General features: G+C 43.7%; 1 protein-coding gene across 1 annotated transcript in view; it reads right to left on the reverse strand.

Moving 5' to 3' along the window:
• Nucleotides 1-15,483, reverse strand: part of ATP11C (ATPase phospholipid transporting 11C) — an 82,634-nt gene extending 67,151 nt beyond the window's left edge. Inside the window, exon 1 of the mRNA XM_072123970.1 lies at nucleotides 15,051-15,483. Coding sequence (XP_071980071.1) covers nucleotides 15,051-15,077 — 27 coding nt within the window. The 5' untranslated portion in view covers nucleotides 15,078-15,483. The remainder of the gene's footprint in view (nucleotides 1-15,050) is intronic.
• Nucleotides 15,484-21,682: the final 6,199 nt, after the last annotated feature.

Consider the following 21,682-nt stretch of genomic DNA (forward strand, 5'->3'; position numbering starts at 1 on the left):
ACATTCACTACTATAGAAGTGTCAGTAATAGATGAGCACAGCGCTCATCTCACATCTCCGATAATATTGAACGCTGCAGACAATTTCTCAACCTGCCGATTCATTCAATTACTGAAAACAAGACCCCATTCTCATAATCTGTAGGGATCTGATCGCACGTGGGGGGGGGGGGGGGGTCCGTTTGCTTGGATCAGATTGCTATTCCCCCTGTGGTACAACCCCTATAACTCTCTTCCAAGAGACTGACTGTAGAAAACAAAGAAGATGAATTTTACTATGCCCCATATACTTTGTTCCTCAAGGAGATAATCCTGCGGCAAGTATCTATCACTCGCTTACGTTTCTCTCTACTTTGATAAAACCAGGAGGTCACAAAAAGCATAAATGGATCAAATATTGAAAGCAAAAGGGAAACCTAAGGTAAAGACCAACATGGGGGGTGGCATCCTCTGATGACTTGATTCCTTGGCGTGCCCCATTAAAAAACGAATAGCATAAGTTGTCCATTATCCCATCCATTAAGCGCGTCTCGCTTATAGCACATCGAGTCATAAAATAAATTGTACAAGTAGTAAAACAATTTCTTTGTGGAATGTGACGGACAAACAATGATTAACATTAATTGTAACTATTCTTCAGAACAAGCAGAGACGGCTCCGTAAGACTCGGTAATTGTTGAAGGTCATCGCTGCCTTGAAGAGAGAATTCAGCAGTGTGACTATCTGTTCTACATTGCTGGAAGAAAACAGAGCTGCGATCTTGGAGACAGAAGGCGTCTCGTGAGACAGAATCCGTCTGAACGCTCACATTTGGGAATGACAACGGTTTTGTTAACACAAACCGAGCCAAATGGGCAATTCTCAAACCTAAGCGTCCTCATCAATCTAAAGAAATCCTGCATCAACCGTCCACGTCAAGAGGAGGCTTCCGATCGGAGAACTCCTGCCAAGAGCCTCTAAAGTCTTTTTACCAAGTCCCTCGTCTGTTAATAATGGAGGGGGGAAGAAATGTGTACTAACAGCTCTGAAGAGGCTCGAGGACTTCAGGATGTGAACCCTGCAGTAATGCAACTTAATGCAGATCAGACGCTCATTATCAAATAAAGTGCTTGTCCCAGACAGGATCCATAGCTGCTATATACAGGAAGGAATGAGAAGGCAACCTGGAATACAATAGCATTTTAGATTTAACTCAACTAGGCCAGAAGAAAAGTACATAAACTGGATAAAACTCAAATCAGGGTTGTCCTAGATCTAGAAACCGGGTCACCATGATAACTGGAATACAGCCAGTCCCTGACTTAAAGCACATCTGTAAAGTTATTGTTTTTTTTCACAAATCAATAGCTCTTGGTATGTAGAACAACTTTTTTCTTCAAAGAATAGGGAGGTACAAGATCTAAACTTTCTCTGTCTCTTGTCACCTAATGCTGCATCCCTCCCCGACCTTAGACTCTGCATTTTATGCACTGTGCAGAAAAGCTAGTAACCCTTCACACAGCAGAGGCTATAGACTTCATGTAACAGTTCTACTTATGATTTCTACCACTTGTCACATGCTCCTCCATGTGATGACAGCTACCAGGCTGGTCACCATATACATCCTGTACTTACACTATGGAAAATTACAATTTGGTAAAATCTTTATAACTTTTGGGTTATGCTGTGAAGCAGAATAACAATGTGAAGCAGAATAACAATGTGAAGCAGAATAACAATGTGAAGCAGAGTAACAACTTACGAATCTGTCTCTTTCATGGCTCAGTGTGGTGGTTCATCATTGAAGTCAAGTTCTCCTCACCTCAGAATGAAGGATATCTGGTTAGTGGGGTGTCTGTATGCAGGTCCATCAATTACAGCACAAGGGGCATTCTGAGTTGAGGAAAGCTTGACTTCAGTGTTAAACTCTGCGCCTCCTTGACTTAATACACCCAAATTACATGTCAGTTCAAAGTTGATTTTCTGGACGATGCCACTGTGCTGGGCCATGAAACAGACATGATCTAGAAGGTGTTCAGCTGCTTGATGACATACTGGTAGTGGTCAATTTCTGCTGATAGGTTCCCTTTAAGGACACATGACTTATTGACACCCCCTATTAACAGATGGACATCCAGGTGGTTGTAAGTTGCTTCCACCTGGTGCAGCTCTCCACTAGGGGTGATTTATTGGGTTCATAGTTGTAAGTATTAGTCAAAGAAGTCAGACAACATTTACCTCCCACAGAATACAGATTTACCCAACCCTACAACTTTCTAAAGGGAGGCCCTTGTAAACCACTCCACATATCTAGAGCTCACTTGCTGGAGTATGACATATTGCTGAAGAATTAATAAATGGTGTTTCCTTGTGAAGTTGGGGTATGGAGAGGAGTTGCTGAACATCCGCAGCTTGAACAATACTCTTCACCAAAGTTCTTTCTCAACTTGACAAAGAGACATATTACAGAGAAAGTCCAGAAAAATGTATACACCCAATACACAGAAAATGTCAGAGGAATTCTTTGTAAAAGTGCAAGTAACAGCTTGTAGAGCATGTAGTATGACCCACCCAACACTTATCTGGTGGCTCCCAGCAAAAGGCCTGAAAGATAAAGCATATGGGATTTAACATTGACTATTTGTGTGGGACACAAAAGTTGCACAAAGAGCAACCAGAACCAGCGCCAAATACTGAAGCAGTCACATAGGAGGAACAATATGAGAACACAGCTTTATCATTTTGGGCAGATGATCACAATGCAGGCCATAATGAAAGACTCTTCCCTCCAAGAATAAAAGAAGCTCCAATGCTCAGAAACGTGCTTTTATTACAGAAAGCAGTGAAAAATCTGCCTTTTTAGATTTTTTTTTCTTCATTTATAATTCAAGGTTCATCTCTTTCTTCGGATAAAACATTTCTCTGCAGAGAGAACAGCCCGAAAACGGGACGTTCCTTAGCGAGAAAAGGTGTAAAAGATATATGAGGTTTAGTATTGTACTGACATGATATGGTAATAACGAGGGCTAAAAATACACATGGAGAGTCAGCAGTGATCAAAATACCCAAAGCTCCCATACCTAAACTTGCCCAAACGCCGCAGTTTTTACTTCAGTATATATACCCTATTACATACTCCTGTATGCCGTATATCAGCTATGACCATGACCCTCTGACCGGTGTCATGATGTGAGGGTCAATGACAATGGTCAGAAGGTCAGAAAAAATTAGGCAGCAGGTGGACAGCTTTAAAGTTGATAGACTGGAATAAGGAACATGGCAGATGTAAGGAACTTTGGCCAAATGGTGACCACCAGACAACACGGTTAGAGTATCTCCAAAATGGCATGCGTTGTGCCTGATCCTGGTACTGTATACAATTTTTAGTAACTACTAAAAGTAGAGCATAGAAGAACAAGTGGTGAACCAGCAAAAGGGTCATGAGGATTCAAGGCTCATGCTATCTCATAGGATCTACAACGGGCATGCAGCACAACCGGGCAATGTGGAAGCTGAAGCAGTTAGGCTGATATATCACACTTTTTTCTACATCGTGTGGGCAGGGGGTGTGCGTCTATCCTTACCTGACGCACCATGGAGAGAAGGTAAGCCAACAGAGGAAGTGTAATGCACTGGGTATTGTTCTCCTGGGAAATCTTGAGCCTTACTTTGACATGTTCCACCTAGAAAACATTGCAGACCATGTACTCCCCTTCATAGCACTATGAAGCTCTAATACAGGTGTCCTCTTTCAGTATAATAATGCACACTGTGTTAATAAATGGTTTGAGGAACATATCAAATAATTCATTTGACCTCAAAGGTTTCCTGATCTCCATTTGATCTTTCTTGTGTTTAAGTGACCTCAAGACTTATCTCGAGATGGTCTTGTGAGGTCTATACATTAATAGGACAGTGATGTTGTAGCTCCACATGGAAACCTGCATGATATCTTAGAGAATGATCAGAAATTAAGAAGGAAGCAGCACTCCAATAAAGTATGAATGCTTTACTCACCAACAGGAAATAACCTACATTTCTGCCCCTCCATGGCTCCATTGGAGTGCTGCTCCTTGGATTCTTCATTTGCGGTTTACCTTGGAGTCGGGTTTATGTTAGGCATGCACCCTACCTCTGGGCAAACTATAGCTGATTGTGGATAACGATCAGTGTATAGTATGTATGACCAAGTCTGGGTGAGAAGCCTCATCATGCCCGCCATTGACTCCTACTATGCAGGAATGGAGCGAGGCAGCCGTGTCTCACCGTCCCATGACAGAGCCAGATGCCATCTCACCCCCCATGAAACCAGACCCAAACCTCCCTGTCTGCAGCCCTTATGGCACATGGTCGTGTGCAACAGGCCTTATTCAAGCATTGAGGCCTCTTATCTCAGATGTTGTGCCCGTGGATTGGGCGAAGATCCTATTCAATACAACATTCTGATCACCTATTATTATATTGACCACCAAATAATATTAAAGGGGTTCCCAAACTAAATAGAAACCACCTACCCTGAGTACAGGTCATCATTATCAGATTGTTGTGGATCCAACTCCCAGCAACCAAAAATTGGAAAACAGAACAGTTTGTTATTGGAATAGTGGATAAACCATCTTTCTGCAGATTTTAAATAAATGGGAGCCGATCTGCAGTAACCTAGTCTGCCCACTACACAGAGAACGGAGCCGTCTGCTCCCTGATCTATTAACTGTGTATCAGCTGATCTATGGGAGCTGGCACTCCCCATAAAACTGCCCAAACCCAAAACCTTTACAATAGGTCATCAATATTTTTAACCCCTGAAAACCCCTTTAAGAACAATATTTATGTCTGACAATCGGCTTCCACATATCGGAGCACAAACGTGGCAAAAAATAAAATATATCATGCACTATGTGGGGGCATTTCTGGCATCACAAGATGCTTATAGGCACATTTAGTTGGGCAAAGGTAAAACCAAGTGAAAACATCAGCCCTGAGTATTCACGATTCAGCATGACTAAGTCTGGGAGTCACGTCAGTTCATCCAGCGCTTGCATCACGGCAGTGAGAAAACTTCCTGTAACTTGTCATGGTCACTTTCGCATCCCAATGTTTATTACGGAGCCGACTGTATAGATTTAGTCATGTTACGGGAATAATTCATAGACGTTATTGCCTGCATAAATGGCTTCCCTTCTCTTCCAGACGTCCAATTACTTCTCCAAAACCAGACAATTGGTCAATAGTTGGTAAGTTTTATCATTCCACATTTCCCTGATCATCTGGAGGCGATGGCTTTACAAGTGGCAGCGTCCGGAGGCGTCTTATATATATATATATATATATATATATATATATATATATATATATATATATATATATATATATATATATATATATATATATATATATACAAGATATTATGAGAAGTGACACGCAAGGCTTTCATGTTCGGTACCTCCACAAGTCAATTTCAGCATGATTCATAGTCACCAAAGTAAAACTTTAAAAAGCGATAAAGTTCTATAGTAATTAGTAGTAATTAGTCAGGGTGCCCATACAGGGTGCAGCCAGCCTGGGATACAAGGAATCCCTTCTACCACCTGGAATAACTGGTGTTTAGAGTCAACCCCAAAAAGCCCAACCCAACAGAGGCCATAAGTATTCCGAGAAAATCCCTTTGATTTCCAGGCAGATTACTCTGGATGGAGTGGAAAGACTTGGTGGTAGAGACTACACAATGCACACAGCACGTAAAGATGGACTTTTCTACAACCCTTCAAGAGCTAGAAGCCTTTCCAAGGATATTATCTCGTATTACATTTATAAGAATTTCATGGCAGCCGGCCTAAGAAACATCAGTCACTATTTCTGGATCATGACACGACATGTTGGCAAAGCTAAAAGATGCCCGCAAGAAGAAATAACAGAGATTTTACCATATAGAGGTAAAGGCAATTGTCAAAGAACATTGTGTAGGCCCTAAAACCACTGCTAAAAATCTCTACCTGACCGGTCAAGCCTTCAACACACAAGAACATGCAGGACAATTATAAGCATATAAAATCTGGTGCATTTTTTTAAAAGAATGATTGGACCCAAAATGTGAACAGAAAGAGAAACTACCATCAAAATCCATCATGATAAACCAGGGACACTTACTCATAGATCCAGGCTCTGTGATTGTGGTTATCTTCTTATATTTATTATCCATGGCCTCATTCCTGCTAAAATCAACTCAAAATTAAGCTAATGAGCCGGAAGGGTTACTGGAGGTGTTACCAGATCCCCTCCATGCTGCAGCTTCACAGGCCGTTACACTTTCTCCCTCCTCATACAGTGCTCCTGGTTTACTATGCTGGATTTTTTATGGTAAATTTCCATTAAATGGTCACAAACTTTCCAAAAATGTTGTATAAATCATTACCACACTGCAGATTCAACTAAAAGTCACATAATAACCAGGAATAGGGTCACACGCACTGGAATACAGATTCCTGCAAAGCTTGTTGAAAGGTAAAGAGCTAAGACTAAAAGAAATGTACGATCAGGTGATCTAAACCTTGAATGATATCTTATCTGACTGCAGTCTATTATACACAGAGTTTGTGAGCGTAGCCTTAGCTGGTGCATGTTAGGGAGTTACTTGTAGACCAGGGCTGGACATTTGCCTGCTCACCAGATTTCCAATGGAATATTTTTTTCCCTTCACATAAACATTTCCTAAAGTACAATGAGATTTTCCTAAAAAATAAATAAATAAATATTTCTGACATTCCACATAATGCATAAAGGGGTTGTCCAAGATGAACCCTATCTCTGATGCTGCAGTTTTTTCTAACCTCCCCCTCATTAGCATAATTTTAAAAGTTGATTTTAGAAGCAAGGAGTAAGTGTCTCTGGTTCATGGATTTTGAGCGAATTTCAGAGCACGGAATTGGGAAAAGATACTGATAAATGAATAAGCACATGTACACATAGTACATGATGCTTTCCTACACCTGCATGCAGACCAGACTATCCATCTGCCGGCTACAAGTAAAGAGCCTTCTGCTTGCGGCTGCCTGTCCCACGCAAGATATTTGGGCGGACGTCAAGTAAACATTCACAAGAACAAAAGAGGGTGAAACTCCATAACCAGGAACAGCAGCTCGGACTCATTTGCATCATTTCTAAAGTTTTTTTTTTTTTTTTAAAGTTGATCCTTTTAAAAGGTATAATTCCATATACAGTAAATGGACATTTATGTTATATCCAAAGGGTATAGCTTAGTGTCCTCACTCCGACCCATTTCACGATTGGGCACTCTGACTCTCTTAATGAGCCCATGCTGAGCCCTCTTCAGTAGGACAACCTCCGTTCTCAAGATGGGAATCTGCTGCTAAGGTGATTAAAAGGGGAAATAGTTCATTCAGCCAATCAGTGGCCATGTCTAGATCCCCAGTAGGGTGATCCCCATATATAAATCGGTGGTATTGTATACAGGAAACCATCTTCATACTTCTACTAGGTTTTTTCCGAACACTTATATTACTTTATATCCCTTTATGATATCAAATTAATTAATTTTCTGAGTTTGCTCTGCACGTCCATGGCTCTCATAAGACAACAATACATCAGCAGAGGCTCCGATGGGAGGATTTTCTACAGAGTTAGTGAAGACAGGGAAGTAGCCTGAAGACATGTGAAGAAGCGGAAGAACTTACCCTTCAACATTTCTCCCCGGGTACAAGTCAGTACAAGCGAACAATTACCTGTGTAATAGAAGCCACACAACACAAACACTAGGAAGAAATCTTACTCAACACCGTGTGTCCTATTACAATCCCCTCTGTGTGACGGCACACGTACATGAGCTGGGCCTAGTCACCGATCCCTCCTGCTCAACAGAGACGGCCCACAGCAGACCTCCAGTCACACACCGGCTCAGTTGGGTCTCATTGAAACATCATTAGGATTCCAAACAATGCAATACAGGCCAAAACTCAGATACAATGGTGGTATGAATGGAGACTGGGGAAGGCCAACGCTGGAGGCTACATAATAGTAACTCATGGAGAGATCCCTACCATGACTTTAAGAGGGATTTTGCACCCATGACGGTGGTAATATTCTTATAATAGTTATCCAGGGTCTTCTTCCTTCTGCCTCACATAGCCCCTCTTCTCCCTTAACACTTCCGGTCTGCCTCTGCCTGCTGTAACCTAACAGCAGCAGAGGAAGTTTCAACATACATAAAGGGGGTGGGGGGAGTGATGCTCCATGAACAGTGTAAAAGCCTGTGAAGATACAGCACAGAGGGGCTCTGGTAACACCAACTAAAGACATTTTGACTAATTAGCATAAATTTGTTGATTTTGAGAAGGAAGGACTGGATAACAAATAGAAGAAGATTATCATTGTGCCGGAATCGATGGGTAAGTGCCCCTGGATGGATTTTTGAAATTTCCTTTAAGGTAGGATCACGTACCCTACAAAGAGGTGGGAGACTCAACTGATCTATAAAGCAAGGCCTACACCCTTTTTGAAAATCCCATTTTTCACACGTTTTGAGACCTTTCTCCACACTATTAAAGAAATATCTACAATAACTATGAGTCTTATGGTTTTAGGTTTGAATACCGCCCATTGTATTCATGCTCATCCAGTACCTGGAGTCGTGGGGGTGTGTCCCTACAATGAAGGAGTCACATAGTCATTGTTGTGGTAGAGATACTGCCTCACCTAAGACAAGCCAAGTATGGGACACCCACCGGTGACTCGTAGTAGTGATGAGTCTCGTGATGACACTAATCACAGCTCAGGATGATGTGTTTTGTCACAAAGAATAAAAGTTCCTGAAACTTCCCTATGACATGCAGTAGAGAGGTATTGAGCTGAGCCAGGATTACACAATGAGGACACTGAAGGGTTACACGCGGATACGTCACCCGCAGATTGCCAGGCTTTCTTAGGTGAGGAAGGGTGGATCACCCATGATGTAATACGCTTTACTTTGGAGTTTAGGAGGATCAGTGGATTACAGAAGAAAATAAAAGCATGGAAGAGGTAAAGGCGAGGTGTTCCCAGTAACTTAGAGGAATATTCCTGCAGCCTAGTAATTATATGGAAGCGGAATTACAGCCAGACACACAACGCACATATGTATTCAGGAATCACAGCCAGGGAGCCTTCGGACACAGAGGGGAGCGTCCCAAAGAAAATATTCAGCTTCATCCCATGTTAAGAATTTCTGTATCATCCGATACTCGCCCAGTGGGTGAATCGGGTCTCGGCCCATGGGTTTGCTGTACGTGTGCTACTTTCACGTATATATAATGTGTTCATACACGTGTGTGGTAGACGCAGCTGAGCTTTCACTGGAATAAGTTGTTCATAGTTGTGAGAGGATTATGTTTATGACTGAATACATGAACACTTGGCCCACAAATACCTGAGGTAAAATGCAAGGTGTCCGAATAAGTTTAGCGTTTTTTCAGAGTCTAACGCAGCTCAATCCCTTGTACTGTAAGTCGTAATGGCCACTGGTTATTTATTCCTCCCCACTGGAAAAAAAACCTGCACCCTCAGCCCAGAATGTGTATCTATGTATAGTACTGAGGAAGGGTTTTCTGCCAAACATCTGAACGCTGGATAGGTTTCTCCATTTCTGCTTTCTTGGTTATGTCTAGGGTCCTGTAGATAAAGGAATTAATCATCATACAACCACCTGTAGTCACCCGTGTAGTATGACGCAGCAGCGATATGAAGGATATTTATTCACTACAAGCCAATACAACCGCTCAGGCAAAAGGACAAAAGCTGTTATCGACGAAAAAGGGAGATTACAAGGTATGAGACAAAGACAGTCCCCAGTCTATACAGAGGTGACGAGTCCTCCAGCCAGGATGTGGTCATTGTCCTACACCCACCACTTCCTCCTTTCTGGTCAGCAGACATGAACTCTTCTCACATACATCCATCAACCAGCAATTTCTGGGTTTTATACAGCGTCTCTATATTACTAAAAGGCAGTATTTAGCTTAGAAATGAATATATAATATAATATAAAGTACCAAACTGTGAGCACCTGAAGTGAGGTATGGAGACAGACAGGACACCTCAATATAACAGTCAGGATATTATATCCAGCAGCCGCTAGAGACCCCCAGATCTTATAGTACAATACAACCAGACAGCAGAGATGTGTCCAGATTCACCCCTCAACCTCTTACCTTATCATTTCTATTAGCTGTCCCGCCATCATAAACCTCTTCTTCTTCTGAGCGTTCATGAGCGGTCATGTTCAGAGACAGCACAGTAGTAAACGAGCCGCTGCCTCCCTAGGACCCCATAACATCCATGTGCTGTGAATGGCTGGCGGCCCGCCACTGTCCTCTGACCCATCCTCGCACAGATACGCCACACCTAAAGCTAGACCTCCCCGCAGCAACAATGGAACATTTATTTTCATTAAAAAAAAAAAAAAATTATAAAAAGAAACTTCAAGATTTATCTAGAAATATTCCCTTAAAGGGGATGATCCCACTACTCACCAATCTGGGAATCTCACACAAACCCCTGGGAATAGACCCACCAATCCTGCATAGTATCACTTCTATGGAGTCTTAAATAAAAGCGATACCCACCTCTCCCCAGACCCCTGCCAATTGCTGCCAAGGTCCGTACTTGAATGGGAAGCAGTCACCAGATTTTACCCCATTAAACTACTCTTTTATGTGAAACCTCACCCGTTTACCTCCAAAGTCATGTAAACATGAGCAGAGAAGAGTAATATTTTGCCTTAGATGAGTCAAATTTAGAGGTTGCAGGGGAGTGTTCCTTCCGAAGCCTCTATCTTTGAAATATGCCTAAAAATGAATATCTTCAGGCGTTGTGATCCTTTTCGTTAACGCTATGTATGAACACAATCTTATAAGACGTATCTGAGGTAAACCTGTTCTGGAAACCATTCAGATCTCAGCTTTATAATCAATTTTGGGAAAATGAAAGCGGAGCTCTGCTCAGAACGGTTCTGCTCTCTAATGAGGCAGATTTATCAAAAGTGTGGTAATTAGGCTGCACGCACACGAATGTATGGGGACGTATGTACGCCCCCCATAGACTGCAATGGCCGCACATGTGTGGCACCGTACCGCTCTGTACAGGGGGAAAAGATCGGACATGTCCTATATTTCAACATTTGCCCAGCCGTACATCTCTATGGAGAGGGTAGCGGGTCACCCCTCCTCCTCACCAGTGTGTGGGACATACGTTCAGCATATGTTCGAGTAACATGTTTTTGGCCCATTTTTTAGCAGTCCGTCAAAAAATGCATGCGTTTTTGACCAGTTTGAATTAAGATAATTGGTCAAACCTGTCAAAAAAGGAATGCGTTTTTTAACACATGCGGTTTTTAACGGACTGCTTAAAAATGGGCCAAAAACGCGTTCAAAACGCCACATGTGTCATCACCCTGAGTCTTCTGCTGCACATTCATAAAAGAGTCTAATGCTGGATAGTAAATCTGGTGCAATATAAGATTGTCTTGTCATATGTTGCATTTGATGGCTTATTTTACACTATTAAACTGGGACAATTTTTTAAAAATTTTTTTGGCACATGGACTTTTTGGTGCGCAGCTACACACGCTTTTCACAAACCACACCGGTATCGACATACTAGTCTTTAAAGTACCAGAAAACTGGCTAAAATCCTTCATAAATGTAACCCTGACCGTTTTTTGGTGCAAATTCCGACCTAATTATGTCGTAAACAGATCAATAAATCTGCCCCAATATCTGGAAATGTGAGGTGTAGATAAAAAAAAAGTGCTTACTTATGTCTTTACCTATCTGTATTTCCGATTCTGTAAATCAGATCTCTCGACCTGAAAGAAGAGATCTCTATTGTGAATATGACAAATGCTGCATGTTTCTAGGTGCTACAGAACTGAAGATAAGGGCGTCTGAAGTGACCCTCCCTCTGCAGCAGCCTGTGACTCATCTCAAGCAAATATGACGCTTTTCTGTTCACCGTCACATGTCTTTGGAGCAGATTTTTTTACAAAATAATAAATGGGAGAGACTTCATATAAAATATAGAATTTTATAAAGGACACTTTATACACTACCTGAGGGAACCAGCAGCTTAATGTGGTAAAATCTGGTTCCGATGTCTGAGACACTCTCGTCGGACACTCATACTAGATACGTATTACACAAACCATGGAGAAGCGTTAGAGCAGACAGTGCTGTTTTGGGGTACTGAGAGGCAGGGGATTCATGAGATGATTATTATATAGGGGGGATAAACATGTCTGTTTTAGGTTTTTATTATAATGTTGTGTGGTTTAGCTTCTGTATCTGCTAGTTTTTCCCCTACACCACAAGCTGCAGAGACAGATCCATCAGTGACCGTCTTCTGGCGCGTTCTCCGGCTCCTCTGACCTCTCCTGTGCGCTCTCGTAAACTGATTTATGACCAAATCAAGATTCAGCTCCGCATCCCATTGTTATTTTATGGAAATCTGCTTTGCCGTTTATGCAGCTGCAAACATTTTCTCCTGCTCAGATGTGAAACCTGTAGGAATAAATTTCACTTACTGGAGTGGGGTCCACAGGGAAACTGCATGTGTTTACCTCACAATGATGAGCCCCACGCAACGGCGATAACCCACAGCGCATCTAACTGCAAAGCTGTGACAAATCCAAACGGCGAACACTTTATGCAACCTTTTCCTGCGTTTGTGCACAAAAATATTGCTAATTTTATGTTAAAAAAAAACCTTCTATACATCCTATTAGGGCTTCCTGAAGTCATAGAGGGAAGGACCACCATCAGGACCTCCGTCAGGACATGACGGGGACCACCTCACCCTGTTCTACCATATATTTTGTGCTCTGACCTGAAATTATGAACAAGGGATCCAATGAGAATTGAAGAAGTGGGACCTGACCCACCTGCTGATCATCAAAGCTCCCAAGAGTGGGACCTGCAGAAGTCAATAGATCAATAGATGTGGCCACTAGAGTTAGACCACGTTCACACATCATGTTTGAATTTCATTTTTTTATTCTAATGTAATTTATTCTCTACCAGAAGTTTAGGGCACACGTATCCCATCAGTCCGACTGCTGAGATCACCAGCAATGAAGAGAACTTGGGCCCTCAATTACCATACCCCCATACAATAACACACTAGGATGAACACAAATTCACTTTTATGGCACTTTCAGGACAGCAGTTTAATACTGATGAGCAGATCAAAGGAGAACAGTGTGGGATAAAGAAGCCCGGACTAGACACGTACCCAATACTATAAATACTTCACTAAAAACTACAGACATCTGCAAATCTAAAGATCCCCGTGAAGTCACTAGAAAGACTATTCTGCATTATCAGTAATTCCTTAAAGGGAACCCGTCCCCAAGAATGGGAACTCAAAACCACTAGTTTACTGTCAGTTCTACTGGAGAGTAAGGAGGACTCCGAGCCTCAGCCATCGGTCCATTTACAACATGAGTTCTGACCCTGCACCGAGGGAGACCAGGGCAAATCACGAGGCACTACACCCATAATTGGAGTTAAAACTGGCACTAAGATTGTTCGGTGCAGAGCCCTAAACCTGTGCAACATAAGGACAAGCTTTTAGTTATTCGGTGCCTTATATAACAAAGTTCTCATGAGAACCTGTGATTTCATGTGTAGCAGCCTGTCCATGGGGGCCCTGTGTGGCTCCAAGGAATATCAAATTCTCGTCTGTTTCCATGTGGGTGCAGTCAGCAGAATCCATGTGTTAGAAGACCGACCAGGATGTATATATGTATCAGCTGGAAATAGAGATGGTCTCCTTACTAGTACTGGGCTCCAACTCCGATATTTTATTTGGTACCTTACTACCTTCTGGCGTTTTTGTTGTCTGGGCATTATAGATGAATTTATGGTGATCTGATTCCACGACGACCGACCTTATAAATGGGACAAATAGCCTGCGGACAGCCCAGCACCCTAAACCCACAGCTTATAGTCTACGGCAGCTTTCTCATTCATTGCCAAGGATGAAAGTGGCCGCAAAAATCTTCACCAGATGCACAATCAATACATAGTCTTTTGTTATGGGACTGCAATGGAGCAGCAATTATGCACCCATAATAGATATCTATCCATATCGGGCCACATTTCACGTGTGGTCTTAGTAGTCGCATGTGTAGCTCCCCTTCTATCTGATATGAGGATACGTCCCTGTACGTGGGACAAAGCTGGAAAGTATATGTCCAGCCGAACAGAATTTAACAACTTTGCAGAAGGGGATGACACAAGGTCTGGTATCATGCGGCGATTTCCACACATCAAATGACACGTTCATCTGGGCTGTGTGTAAGATCAGTCAGCGAGACCCAACGTGTAGAGCAGATGATATTCATGAGCATGCAGCCAATGACAAGTGTGTACATAGCAGGAGAACAATAGTGTGTAGGGGGAGGAAGCGGGCGTCTGCTAACACCTACTGTGCCAGGAGAATGGGGAGGGGGGGGCGCAAACATAATCCAAGGCTAATGTGTGCAGACAGACAGGGAGACCAGCAATCAATGGCAACGGAGACCCCCGGCCAGATGACACCAGGCAGGGGGGCTACTCACAGGTACACGCAGCCCCCTAATGAAGAGGGGTAGGATCTATGTGGACACATCCGATCATCCACATACACATCACCGTAAGGATTAAAGACCATTCCCGGATTGGAGACATTACACACAATCCGATGGAAAAGTGACAGCGCTCTTTATCAATGATAACAGGACTGGGTGCCCCGGCGGTGCTGTCACCCAGGAAATAACAGCACTGCAATGCACCTGGCCACCTACCTAGTCCACAGGTACCAATCTGTCAATACGAAGAGAAAACGCAACACGGCACAGAGCGATCCAATGACTGGGGAGCATCATCATTACATATAACATTATCCCGGATAATTTCCGCCCTCTGATGCTGCCATGGCATGCGATGGATTGTCGTGGTGACTTTTATAAATCTGGCGCAATATACGATGTAGTGATGAGACAATGATAGAGCCACATCTATACCCGGGCACATGGCACATACTCACCAGGCGGCTGCAGACCTGTCGGAACATTGCAGAGCAATGGGTGGGGGGGTCACCTGGGCATCTGAGGGGTGCTCACCACTATCCCCAATCCTGGCTGCTGTAAGGCACTGAGCTACAGCACAGACATGCTGCAGAGCCTCCTGTGCCCCCTGCCAGCAGATGAATGATGAGGAGAGTAGTGCAGACTGCAGCATGTACACAGCTCCCGCCTCCTCACTGCCACCATGTCTCCCTCTCCGCCCCTCGCACAGGGAAGTGGCTATTGTGTGGGCAGAGCCGCCATGCTGCAGGAGGAGGAAGCCCGGGTGTGTACAGAGCCCTAGACCCAGCCTCTGCTAGTCAGGGGCTGCCTCCTACCCCGGGGGATCCTGGGACTTGTAGTCCGGAAGCATGGGACTAGGGCGCCGCCTAGAGGCCTATGTCAGGAGCGACATGTAACCTATGAACGAGCGCAGGCACGGACTCCGCGTACTCCCTCTACTGGTGACAGGCAGACAGTGCACAGCAGTCTGACCACTCTATACATTACTTTGCGTTGTTGTGTTTTTTTATGCAGCGTTTTCTGACACCTGAGGAAAGTATTTACAATATCCCCCCATCTATTATTTAGAATCGTCTTTTAAACTAGATTATTAGTCTGGTATGGCCAGGGCAGCTACTATGTCATTTGTTGTACAGGGAAAATCTAAAACAAAATCAAGGTTATTAAAAATATATACAATGCACCCTGATTTTTAGCATGAACAGCCCCCACAAATAATAAATAAAAATATAGAGACATGCACTTATGTATGGATTACAGTGTATGCCCCCCCCCAGTATATAGATATCCTCAGCACAATACAGCCTTATCCCCAATATATAGGTATCCCTAGCACAATTCAGCCCCCTGTAGTATATAGATATCTTCAGCACAATGTAGCCTCCTCCCCAAAATATAGGTAGCCCCAGCACAATGCAGCCCACAGCAGTATAAAGGTAGCTCCAGCACACTGCAGCCTCCGCCTTCAGTATAGAGGTAGCCCCAGCACACTGTAGTCACCCTGCCTCTTCAGTTTATAGGTAGCCCCAGTACAATGCAGCCCCCCCTTCCAGCATATAGATAGCCCCAGCACCATGCAGCCTCCCCCTTCAGTATAGAAGTTGCCCCAGCACATTGCAGCCCCCCCCCCCTTCCAGTATCTTGGTAGCCCCAGTACACTGCAGTCACCACTCTTCAGTATACAGGTAGCCCCAGCACACACAGTCACCCCCCCCTTCTGTATATAGGTAGCCCCAGCACACTGCAGTCACCCCCTCCCCTTTCAGTATATAGGTAGCCCCAGCACAGTGACCACAGCACATTCAAATAAAAGTTCTCCCATTCTTCCACTCCCTGCAGCTCCTCTTCCATCTGCTTGCCCAGCGCATACACTATGACGTTAGGAGGTGAATGCTAGCAATATGTTTGAGGAATACCAGTTAGAATAGGAGCTATTAGGAGTATTTGGTGGATACGTATATACTTGTGGGCAGTGTGTGCTAGGCTACCTATCTACATGAGGGGGCAGTGTGTATTGAGCTACCTATCTACTGAGAGTGCAGTGTGTGCTGGGCTACCTATCTACTGAGGGGGCAGTGTGTGCTGGGCTACCTATCTACTGAGAGGGCAGTGTGTGCTGGGCTACCTATCTACTGAGAGGGCAGTGTGCGCTGGGCTACCATCTACTGAGAGTGCAGTGTGTGCTGGGCTACCATCTACTGAGAGGGCAGTGTGTGCTGGGCTACTTATCTACTGAGAGGGCAGTGTGTGCTGGGCTACCATCTACTGAGAGGGCAGTGTGTGCTGGGCTACCTATCTACTGAGAGGGCAGTGTGTGCTGGGCTACCTATCTACTGAGAGTGCAGTGTGTGCTGGGCTACCTATCTACTGAGAGGGCAGTGTGTGCTGGGCTACCTATCTACTGAGAGTGCAGTGTGTGCTGGGCTACCTATCTACTGAGAGGGCAGTGTGTGCTGGGCTACCATCTACTGAGAGGGCAGTGTGTGCTGGGCTACCTATCTACTGAGAGGGCAGTGTGTGCTAGGCTACCTATCTACTGAGAGTGCAGTGTGTGCTGGGCTACCAATCTACTGAGAGGGCAGTGTGTGCTGGGCTACCTTTCTACTGAGAGTGCAGTGTGTGCTGGGCTACCTATCTACTGAGAGTGCAGTGTGTGCTGGGCTACCTATCTACTGGAGGGGGCAGTGTGTGCTGGGGTACCCATCTACTGGAGGGGGCAGTGTGTGCGGGGCTACCTATCTACTGTATGGGGCAGTGTGTGCTGGGCTAACTATCTACTGCGGGGGGGGGGGGGGAGTGTGCAGGGGCTACATACAGTATATACTATATACACTATATACCAGTGATGGCGAACCTTTTAGACACAGAGTGCTCAAACTACAACCAAAACCTACTTTTATGTCGCAAAGTGCCAAGATGACAATTTAAGCAGTAACCTATTGATCCCAACTGTATCATAAGTCTTAATCCTATTAGCGTTCTGAGGACACCAATACAATAGAAAGGATATTTGGATTGTAGCTTCCTTCCAGGGCCCCCTGAAGAGGTAGAATCAGGGGACCCAGAGCAGGAGTTCCAACAATAATCCATCTCTATTCATGCCTTCCCACTTCTTGTGTAATCCTGGCAGCCAAGAAGGTGTTGGCAAGAATAGTTTTGGACCGAAGGAAGAAACCTTGAGTCATGTCTAGAAAATTTTGTGCTGGGGTGAAGGCCTGGGTGTCCATAGAAAGGACTTTGAGTGCCACCTCTGGCACCCGTGCCATAGGTTCGCCACCACTGCTATTTACCAATAAACAGAATGTATATCATATCATGAAGTATTGAACAGTAAACAATGCAAATTAACCCTATATGTGAAATAAAGTAAGAAGCTGCTGACTTTTGAAATGACCCACAAGACAGGGCATTACAAACTAATACCCTCCAGTAGGTCTCCTGGCAAGCAGATGGAGTCTGGCCAAATCTATTAAGCAAAACTAGGTAATTTCATGTGTTGTCAATGCACTAACCCCCTAGCCCAGTGGTGGCGAACCTATGGCACGGGTGCCGGAGGTGGCACTCAGATCCCTTTCTGTGGGCACCCAGGTCATCACCAAGGTCACCATTTAGGACTCAATACCTTCTCCTTCAGGCACAGGCAGCCCAGTACATGCCACGTTCAGCGCTATTTTAAAGTGACTAGACGTGCAGGAGCAGCAAGGAGGTGCTGACAGAGTTGTATTATGATTGTAGACCCCTCTCCGCACCTGTGATTGATCCTGTTAAGGGACCTTAGAGGGAAACTACAATAATAATCCAAATTCTGTCTTTCTACTGTATTAATATCTTCAGGACACCAATACGTTTGAAACCTGTGATTTACTTTAGTTGCTTTAAATTGGCATTTGGCACTTTGTGAAAAATATGTGGCTTTTGCTTGTAGTTTCGGCACTCAGTCCCCAAAAGGTTCGCCATCACTGCCCTAGCCTATGCTACCCCTAGTGACTACTTGTGGTATTGCAGCTTAAGTGTAATCTGCCTGTGAATGAAGAGTTAAAGGCTTATTCCAGGAATTTATATTCAAATCTGTAATTGAAAGATAAGGTAATGTGCAATTAGTTATTTAAATTTAGCTTCCCTTAAAAATTTTGTCAACATACACTCTAATGAATTAAAATGCCACTGGACCTTTAATCAGTCCATTGGTTTTGTCCCTGTGGAGGAAACTCAAGACAGAAGATGGTTGCTGGTCACATGTCCACATCACATGTCCTTCACCTGCCTGGGCAGGTCATGTGATCATCGCTATGTTTGACTGTAGTCGGTTGCTTGTAGTTTATTGAATATGGCCGGTGTTGTAGTGAGGCATCTCACTGACATAATGTGCTGTAAGGGCAGTTACACACATCATTGCTATGGGAACAGAGCAGGATAGTCTGTTAGATTATCACTGGGAGCAAAGCATAAGAGTGTGGAGCTGTTACTGAGAACTGAGGGACCATGGGAGTTGTAGTATCCTGTGGCATCCTTGAGAAAACTCTGGCTTAATTAGAAAACGCATAAAATCATGAAATACAGCACTTCCCTGCACTGATCCGACAGTGAGCTCCTGAACAACCCCTAATTTGTCACATGATGGATAGTGCAGGTATTCATCTATTTTTAGCATTTTTGTAACAGACGTTCATATTCCCAGAATACTCCTTTAATGTTTACACTGCTGACAATGAAATGTGATTAGAGATGAGCAAGCACTAAAATGCTCGAGTGCTCGTTACTCGGGTCAAACTTTTCCCGATGCTCGAGTGCTCGTATTGAATAATGAACCCAATTGAAGTCAATGGGAGACTCGAGCATTTTTCACTGAAAGAACACATTGAAAGAACACGGTGAAGAACACATTGCAGATGTTCCGAACATCTTCTAACTTATCAGAAGACACGCGTGCCGAACGGTGTTCTTCACAATAGTATATGAAGAACAATATGTGTGAAGAAGACAATGCAGACATTGCGAGTATACTCGCTCATCTCTAAATGTGATCTTTCTCTGCAGTGAGGTCAGCCATTGGTTGGAACGCCCAGCATATCTTGAAATGAACTTTATAAAAACAGAGTACTTACTTATTTACACCACAAAGACAAACATGAGCTACAATTTGTTGCTATTAGGGGGGGGTCACAGGTCCGCTTCAACCAATGAGTTACCTACAGCAAGGAAATGACGATTTGTGGTCCGAAAAGGCCATTTATTGGCCCTCAGAACTTCGTGCCAGGCACAAAGTACAAAGCGACGGCAATGGCAGGTAGTTATGTCATGTATATTTTCTCCACCTCTTTCCCAGCCGCTATGGGGTTTCCAGACTCCTTTGAAGGAATTCTACCTAAAAAAATAAAAATCCATCATGAAAAACCAGGGATAGATCCAGGCACCGTGATTGTGGTAATCTTCTTATATTTGTTATTCATGGCCTCCTACCGTCTAAAATCAACATTTAAAATTATGCCAATGAACATTGGGGGCGTTAACAGAGCCCCTCTGTGGTGCTGCAGCTTCACTGGCTGATAGAGTGTCTCCCTCTCTGCTCCCTCAGCCTTTCTCCCTCCCTCTGTCTGATGTAATTTGACTGTAGCAGTGGAAATTTTAGCGCACAGTAGGGGAGCGTAAGTATTCCTTGCACAGGGTAATAGCCAGTAATTTGCAGCACAGAGGGAATCTGGTAACACCCTTAGGACCCTTCAAGTCCATTAGAATAATTTTAGAATAAGTTTATTTTAGAAGTATGGAGGGCATGAACAAATAATAATAAGATTATCACAGTCACAGTGCCTGGATCTATGAGTAAGTGTTGTGGTTTATCTGAGTGTTTGTATAGTTCTTCTCTGTGACTAAATATATCTAAATTGAAAACCATGCTGCAATTTCTGAAACATAAAGGAGGGTTACTAAAGACAAACAATCTAGCACTGGCCCCATCCTTACCTTTCAGACGTCAGGGGACATGTATTATCGTATCTGCGCCTAAAAAATGTCAGGATCTTTGGGTTTTTTTTGGGCGCAGAATTGTTGCGGATCATTTATAATGAATTTGCGCCAGAAAGAACAGATGTTTCCGACTATCCCGACTCCTCCGTCTTTTTTTTGGTGCTTGTGGGTGTGGCCTAACTCGTGTATTTTGTTGCCATTTTTAGGCACAATTTTTGGTGCACAATAGACCAGGAAAGAAATGCTCAGAGAGCAAAATTAAGGCACAGTCCATGTAAGATTTTGGCGCACATCGGCATTTTTATGGTGCACAACTGATTAGTTCCGTCTACCCATTAATTACTTACAGCCGTGCGTCACTTTAATACATCGGACTGTGCTTTCCGGAGACTGATCTCTGATGCCGACAGTCGTGCTTGCGCCAGAATTAATAAATCCCCCCATCATATTGAAAGAAATTTGACCATTGATGATCTAATGTGTTTGGGGCCTTTACCTTCATATAATAAAAGATAAGTAAAGCAAACAACTCGCAATGTGTCTGTAGATTTTCACATGAGATAAAGTTAACCTCTTAGCAAACTCTCTTCTCATAAGTAATAATGTGACCCTTTAAGTCGCCAGACAAGCTGATCCTGTTCCCATGAAGAGACGTCATTGTAAAACCTAGGCCTTAGTCCCACATTTTGTCTTTGTTGTGAAATACAATACTTGTGTGTTTTTCGCTCAGTCATGGATGACAAGCTTCCTGGATGATCTATTCCCTTTCAGCACTCTTAGTTAATATTTTCTTTCAAATCTGATTCAAAAGTTAAAAATTGTAACTGAATTGTAATTGAATCAAGATTGAGAACTTTCAGACCTAACACCATAGTTACACACAGCTCTTTTTTCAGCCACCATAATTAGCCTAAGGCTAGACTGTAGTTTATTACAGGGCCTGGCCTTGACTGTGACCATGGCCGCTCTGTGAAAAAATGGGCTTACGTCCTGGATGAACAGTAGAGAGGATTGTGCTCAATGCATCAGGCATAGCATACGCTTGGACGTATAGATGAAGGTGGTGAGCGCTCCTCCCCCCTCCCCTCTCCACAGGGAGGCAAGCATAAAGCTTAAGATAGAG

This window comes from Engystomops pustulosus, chromosome 9, assembly GCF_040894005.1.
Source record: "Engystomops pustulosus chromosome 9, aEngPut4.maternal, whole genome shotgun sequence".
Lineage (NCBI taxonomy): Eukaryota > Metazoa > Chordata > Amphibia > Anura > Leptodactylidae > Engystomops > Engystomops pustulosus.